The sequence below is a fragment of the Gossypium hirsutum genome, chromosome D13, assembly GCF_007990345.1.
Source record: "Gossypium hirsutum isolate 1008001.06 chromosome D13, Gossypium_hirsutum_v2.1, whole genome shotgun sequence".
Taxonomy (NCBI): Eukaryota; Viridiplantae; Streptophyta; class Magnoliopsida; order Malvales; family Malvaceae; genus Gossypium; species Gossypium hirsutum.
The window spans coordinates 16,332,681-16,340,671 of record NC_053449.1 but is presented as its reverse complement, the minus strand read 5'-3'; the positions used below and the strand labels follow the sequence as shown (position 1 = coordinate 16,340,671).

The following is a 7,991-nucleotide window of genomic DNA, read 5'->3' as shown; positions in this document are numbered from 1 at the left end:
TTTATTTAAATCTTTTAGGACAATTTATTTAACATATTTTTTATTTATGGTTTACATGATTAATATTTTTTACGAAAACACGAGCCATCATATGCATACAAAAGTTAGTGAAAGTTAATCAAAAGGTCCAAAAGGCAACATGGAAGGCTGTTTTTATGCAATACTTTGATGATAAAGTTTTACAAGTCACATTCATACTTTTGTCCCAATCAATCAGTTCTCTAACCAAGAAAAGTAACCCAAAAGTTAGAATTTCTTTTTCATTTCTTATTTGAAATTTTTTAATTTTATATTTACTAATAAAATATTTTTTTACTAACAATGAACAAAATAATTATCAATCGAATTACATAAAATTATGCTATTTACTTTTTAATGCAATGCTTAAAATTATTAATAATTCTTCTTAATTTTTAAACACGTTTCAACGTTTTGATAATATTAAATAACATAATATTCCGAGAGGTGAAGCATTGGAATTAGATAATTAACAGTGTATGTGCTTAATAATTGAGAGTGAACATATTTGATTTTTCTTTCTTTTAAAAGAAATATATATTCTTTCTTTTTTCCTTTTATCAACATGTAATGCCAAGGTCGCCAATTGTTTTCTCGCGCAACAACTAGTGCTAGTCTTCACTTTTTCTTTTGTGTTGCGCTAAAAACGACCTTTCATTGCATTTGAAGAAGCCACGAAAAAGAATAACTTTGTGATAAATGAAGAAAAAGGTTGAGCCAAATTTTAAATATCATTAATTTGTTTTATATAAATTAAGTGGGTGAGCATTCGACCAGATCGCATGAAAAAATTTTGAGTTAACGAGTCTTATTTTATTATTCTAATTCTATTTGAAATTTTTTTGAATCGGGTGAAATTATTCAAGTTAAATTAAAAAAATTGAAAACGTCAAATTAAAATATTATTACAGTATAACTAATTTTATGTTAGAGCACATAAATTTGAAGTCATATATATTTGAAAATTTTTTCAAAGAAAAATAATAAAAAATACTTTAGTATGATAAAATTGAATCATTAATTAACTTATTTAAGTCCCCAAAATTCTTTATATATATTTTAGATGTTTTTTGAAATTTTTATAATTTTTAAAAAATATAAAATTTAGAATTTTTATAAATATTTTTAATTTTAAATATATAAATAACTTATTCATGAAATAAATACACATATTTACAATTTCATCCATGTATTTTAATAATTAGCACCAAGGTATATGCTTGAAAAGATTTGATTGATATGAAATTAATACATTAATCATTTAATTAAAACTTTTTTGAAATTTAAAATCTAAATTGATGTAATTAACCCGAAAATTTACGAATCCAACCTGTTTTGCAGTGGTTTCAAACTTGGGTCAAGCTTTTTCTGGCTAAATTTATGTGATATTTAAATTTTATGAATAAAACATGTAAATGTCAGCTTTTTGCAACAGGATGTTTGGAGGGTTCATAATTTTGCAATTGCTTAAGGCAAAAGCCAGAAAGTGGTCCCTAAAGCTCCCATTTATCCAATTGGGCCACATGCACCCTTTCAAGGTGTGGGAATAATAATCCCTTTTTTAAAGATCTTCTAGAAGCATTGGAAAAAAAATACCCTTCTAGAAGGATTGTATTTATTAGATTTCCTGTATTTTTATTATATTTATATTCTTTTAGTTCAACTTTATCAATTTTAGTCTATTTTTTCTCAAAGGGTTATACCCCAAAACAGGAGAAAACATTTTCTGTTCTTTCTCTCTTCCTTCCATCTTCGATTTCAGCTAGGTGAATTAGTCATCCCATCCTCACCACCTTCTCCTCATTGTATTATTATTAAATGGTGGAATTCTACTTTAAAACTCTTCTAAATTTAAAAAATTCAATTTATTGCAATTATAATCCATTTCAAAATTAGTAACTTAAGTAAAATTATTTTAATTCAATTATTTATCTAGTTTCTCAACTTGGTTGTAACTTTTTTAATTAAAGGCGACCAAAATGTGATTAACCTGTATATTTGAATAGGATTAAATTATTAACCGGTTTATTTGAATACTTCTAACTTTCAAATTGAATAAACACATTAATTATTTAATTAACAAACCCTACATTCAAATACTCAATATTCATATCAAACCCAATCCATCTAAATTTAATTACTGAGATAATTAAATGCTCAAATAATCTAATTTGAAAACTAAATTTAATAAATAAAACCCCTTAATCTTAAATTCTTTAAAGGTTTTACATTTGAATTAAGAAAATAGATTTTAAATTTTAAATCCAATTTTTTTTATTCAAATTTAAGTGAACTCAACTTTAATTTTAAAAGAAATAAAATTGCAAAATCCAATATTATAATATATAAATATTACCATAGTCTTAATTCCATTCCATTTCAAGTTTATTCTTTAAGATTGAAACTAGGAATGATTGTGAAAATCAAATTATATTATCCTTTATTCTACTGAAAGTTTTTCTCTTATATAAAATATTAATAACTTACAATTTTTGTTGTAATGTGTCCAAGTTACAAATCGCGCAGAGTTAAAAAGAAAATTGAATACAACCTAATAATACATGACAAAAATTTAATCCTGTTTGTAAAGTTAAAACTTGTTGCCGTCAGTGTACAAGTAATTAATAAGAGAAGTGAACATGCAATTATCTATACTATTATTTAAGTGTTTTACTGAATTGGTATTACCTTCAACCGGTTACCAACTTAGTTGTTAAATTATGAAAATGCCCTTTTTCATTTGAAAAAAAACTAATAAACATATGCATATAATGAAATTTGAACATGAACTAATTGTATTAGTAAAATTTTTAATTAACCACTCAACTAAAGTTTTATTCTAATATTTTTTACATTTTTAATTGACACCGACTCCTAATTTTGTTGACAAAATCATGATAAATAATTGTAGTGCATTTAGTATTGTTTATCTGATGTATTTAAAATTCGTTTTACTCACAATTTAATCTATTTTTTAATTTTAATATTATACATATTTCATGTGTTATTATGATTAACTAGTTTCGAATAATACATTTCATTATTTATTGTGTGTTATTTTTAAACACAAATATGTATTCTAAATTCTTGATTTTTACACAAATACACGTGTGATAATATTTCTAGTATATATAATTTACTTTTGAATGAATGTTAAAAGAATCAAACAATAAAAAAGGAATTTATCATCATAAATTTTATAATTTTATAATTGCAATGATAATTGTTGAAGGGAATCGGTTTCTCTGGGATAAGTTTTTGAAGCGTCATCTTTTGAGCAGCCGATTTAAACTTCAACAATTGAAAGTATTATTCTCGTGTTGACATTTTGTACCATTCCTTCGTGAACCGCGTAGCTCAAGTGGTATCATGTTTACACACATATTGTATATAGGGCCTTGGTTGGTGGGTTGAGCTATGACACGCTTAAATACCTCTATTATTATTCACACGTTTAATAATAACACTTATATTGAGTTTTGAAGTTATCTACCTCTACTGATCGAGACGTTCCCTCTGTAAACTATACATGTCTCTCTATAAAAATTGGAGACAAATCTCTAATACGAAAATAATATCTTTAATTGTTGAGGTCCGGATAAACTACCTAAAAAATACAACTTCAAGAACTTATACATTAAAAGCGGATTCTCCTCAATAATAATACCTTTTTACAAATAAATAGATCGTGGAAAGTAAAAGGCCGAAAACGTTCAGATCGGTTATTTTGGCATTGGCAATAGAATTATCGGTTAAATTCAATTTTGATGGATTAATTTATTTTTATATATACACGAAATCAACCAACAGGTTGAATATTAACTTTAAAATTACCACATTTTCTTACTACACCACATAAATTATTAAATAATATATTGAAATTTTAAAGTACTAAATGTGTTATGTTAGAAATATTTTTTTAAAAAAAAATTATTTAATAATGAATATAGATGAAGTTTTAATATTATTGAACACATATTCAATATTTAGATTGATAATTTTTAATTATTTTATTTGGAAGATGATATAAAATAATGAAAAGACAAAAAGTGTGAATATAATAATTTCATTTAAAAAAAAAACCATACTTGGGAAAAAATGAAAAAACATAAATGACAGTAAAGTTTGAGGAAGGCTGTATTTTGTGTATGTTTATTTTACAACATTGTTTTAAGCCCATCCCTCTCCACAATCTTCATAAGCAATGCTCCCTGTCCGCTTTTGCTTTTTTTTATTATTTCTTTTAATAATTCTTTTGTATTTTTCCACAAATACAATGAACAATCTATGGACATGAATATCAGCATCTGTTTTGAGTTGTTTCATCAAGCCCTGAGTTTATATGCAATGCAATAACTTATTTTGATCACTCAAAAGCTTCCTGCAATGCTCATTTTCGATGCCCTGACGATGCCATTAGAACACCAACAGCTACAATGAACATAAACAACATCCCGAAAAGTAATACGTATGTTCTCCGCGACGATTTTTGGTATTCTCCAAACAATAGTATGCCCCAAAATGTGCTCACAAGTGGAAGTGCCTTACCTCATCACCAAATTCCAGATTAGTTCAAACAATATATATGAAAATTGATGTTATGTTATGTTTTTTTAAATATGGTATTGAAGATGGACTAAAAGTACCTGCACAGCATCCGCAGCTGCATACCCTGCAGCTTGGCCTCCCATGAACTGGAGACCATTCCCGAACCCGCACAACAACCCAGCCAAAAGTGCCCAGCCTCTGCCATTCCAGTCATTGATGTAAGCCTTGAACGATGATCTCGGTAGGTCTAATACAGGGAGGTAGAGGAAGGTGATGTTAAGGATGAGGGCGATCACGAAACAAGAGACTGAAAAGTAGAAAAATGCGGTATAGACAACCAAGTGTGGAACCCCTTCCTTCAAAGTGTGCCATTGATCATTTGTTGCCAAGTTGAAAGCTGGAGAGAATAGAGAGAAGCAAACACCAGCAAAGAAAGTTATGGATAAACCAACTATAGTGCTCTTCCCAAACACCTGCAATGACATTCAAACCAATATCATGTATAATATGTGCAAAAGCCATTGAATGAAGAAACTAAAACCTCGAAAGTCCAACCTTAATCGCTCTCCGTTTCTCGAGCTCTAAAAGGAATTCCGCAGTTCCGGCCTTTGCCTCCTCTATAATACCGGTCCCCTTCTCCAGATTCCTTAGTTCTGTTTACTAGTAAAAGGAGTCTCAGAATAAGAAGTGAGCAGCAAGTAACAAGGTAAGATATATTAGAGCTTTGTACCCTCATTTGTGAGTGCCCCATTCGATGTGGGGGAATATCCAGCCCTGGAAAATAGAACAGATATAGCAACTTATATGCATAGGAACTATAAAGGCTTTAAACGTAACAAAGTTCGTATACGGTTCATTGTCGAAGCAAATTGAACAGGAAATACCCTTTAAGTTTTGCTTTATTATCTGCAGCATTTGATGAGTGAACAGCTGATCCGAGACAAACAGCAATCAAGAAGCAACCGACGCCCGGGAAAAGAATTTGAGCTCTGTTGATCTTGTCATCCAAGAAGTAATTCAAGGTTGTGCCTGTTCAATCAGCACAAGGTTAACTAAAATTAAGAAATTCGAAGATCAAGTTCCGTTTATGCACAGACTGAAACGCGGACCTATAACAACTGTAATGCTTGCAGTGATCACTTCTGTCACTGATAGACCAACAAAAGCCCATGCATACTGTGTAGACAAATTCCCAAGGCTGAGAACCACCCCGCCGGCCATCGCAAACAAAATGGAAGGCCAGTTATCCTGCATCAATCACCATTAAAAGACTGCGATAGTCTACATTCAGAGTCTCAATTCCACCATGAAAATGGAGGGGACTAACCTGAGATAGTTGAGCAATAAAATTGGGTTTCTCAGGAGTGCTGCTGCCAATTTCACCAAATGTTAAAGCAATAATAACAGCAGCCAAGAGGTTTGTCATTGTATAATCAAGGTAAGTATGTTGAGGAAGACGACCTCGACGTTCGAGTAGCGTCATAATAGCAGGCCATGTGCCTAAAAAGAACAATGCCAGAAGCATACAGGCAATGGCACCTCCTTTGCTTTCCACCACATACATTTTCAAACCATTACAAATGATCCTCTCAATTGGTAGATATATCAGAGATGCAATGCCTGCAAAATCCTGTTATAAACAAGAAGTCTTAGAGTCCAATCTAATCTTTCATTTGAGCAAAGTTTAGTTAATTTTCTTGGCTATTAAGCCCTATATGTCCCAAAACTATTACAACACCATAGGTGAGGCTCCAAGAAGCTTGCAATTGGTGAAAGAAAGAAGCCTATATCTGAGTAGGCAAAAACACATGCACAGACAAGACATTGCTATAAAACCAGATTGGCCTCCTTAGAAATAACTGGTTTAAAGCTCATATTTAAGAAAGATAAAGCTTCATAATTCCCAGAAAAGAAAAACATGGAATATGCAAATAAACAAACAACAATAGAGCATGCTCTGTGGGGAAAAACAGATCCAGAATTGGTAATCAAAAGTCAACGGAACAAAGAAACCAAAGAAAAATTCCAGCAAAAACTCAAATTCCTGAAGTATGAACAGCATGTTTGTTATGAATTAGACACTTACCATATGCAAATCATAGGGAAAAGCAAAAGGGTATGAAAATAAGTGACCAAATAAGGTAGACCACCCAGAGTCCCAACAATAGTCTAGTTATCAAATAAACTATAATAACCCAGAAAAGTTCAGTAGGCCACACATGAATACACATGATATCAGAATTATACGAGTGTTTGAAGTTTTTACCTTAACCAGTTTAATGGCAAGAAACTGTGACTCAGAGAATTGTGCTAAAACAAAGCTGAGATACGTGCAGATTCAAGGAAAATAACAAACGACAAAGAAGAAAATAGAAATTAAAAGGGTGGAAAGGCCGCAAGTAAACTAAAAAAAGGGGAATGTGAAACCTCAGTAAGAGATTCCCTTTAGATCCAGACTCTGATAAGGATTCCTTAACTCCTTGCAAATGATTTTCAATGGTTGGTTGGCTTAGGCATAGACTATAGCTACTTACTGTAAAGTCAATATGGGGCTTTATTTAATTGCATAACATCCAAAATTATTGTCAAATAACAACAAAGAAATAAAAATGTGTACTTAACAAATAATCAAAAACAAAACTTTCGAAAAAAAAAAACCCATCAAAGCACCACCTAGAATAAAAGAAAGCAGAAAATTACTCTGCAATAGTACTTTTGGTTTATACGTTTAAATTATTATATGGTAGAAAAACAATACAATAAATCTTTATAAAAAAACAAATAACTAACAACAGAAACGAAACCACCAAATTTCATACATTAAACAATTATCATATATATATCTTTCAATTTTTGTGCTAAGAAAGAAAAAGAAAAGAGAATTCCCATATATTAAACTAATTCGGTCAATTTGAATGATTACTTGATCTAATTAAACGTTAAAAAGAAATTAGTGCCTAATGTGGTAAATGTTTTTCTCATGAGTAAATTATCGATTTTTTTATGAGTCCTTATTATTAGGCATTTCCTTTATGGGTTAGCCATGAATGTGTAGAAGAAGCCGTATATTGTATCCTTGTATCAATCAAAATAATATTTTATAATTTTGTAATTTTTTATAATTAGTTTACTATTTTTTAAATAATTATAATGTTTATATAAATAATATATAAATTGCTTAAATTTTATTCCAAATATAATTAGTTGTATAATATTTTAAATACTTTTTATATATATTTTTAAATTTAAATTAGCTTTTTTGGAAGAAAAAAAAAACCTAATTTATTGAAAGAAGTTTAAAATTTCTATACATTTTTAATTAAAAAACTGTAGGATGTTTTTAACATATTTTAATCACTTTTTAAACATTTAAGTAAAAATTCTAATAATTTCAAAAAAGTTTCGAATATGTTTGTTAAATTTTT

General features: G+C 29.3%; 1 protein-coding gene across 5 annotated transcripts; it reads right to left on the bottom strand.

The window, feature by feature from the left end:
• Positions 1 to 4,068: 4,068 nt before the first annotated feature.
• On the bottom strand, positions 4,069 to 7,111 carry LOC107918444 (ureide permease 1). Of its 5 annotated transcripts, none has more exons than XM_041108798.1 (9): positions 6,833 to 7,111; positions 5,894 to 6,196; positions 5,676 to 5,814; positions 5,451 to 5,595; positions 5,297 to 5,340; positions 5,122 to 5,219; positions 4,905 to 5,039; positions 4,665 to 4,813; positions 4,069 to 4,561 (listed from the first exon to the last, which is right to left on the bottom strand). In XM_041108798.1, the coding sequence occupies exons 2-9, from the start codon at positions 6,128 to 6,130 to the stop codon at positions 4,546 to 4,548; spliced, it is 963 nt and encodes a 320-aa protein (XP_040964732.1). In that variant the 5' UTR covers positions 6,131 to 6,196; positions 6,833 to 7,111; the 3' UTR covers positions 4,069 to 4,545. The 5 variants fall into 5 exon arrangements, with proteins under 5 accessions (XP_040964732.1, XP_040964730.1, XP_016703500.2 ...); XM_041108796.1 differs by lacking the exon at positions 6,833 to 7,111 and adding an exon at positions 6,653 to 6,767; XM_016848011.2 differs by having other exon boundaries at positions 4,665 to 5,039; positions 6,994 to 7,014.
• Between the last annotated feature and the right edge of the window lie 880 nt (positions 7,112 to 7,991).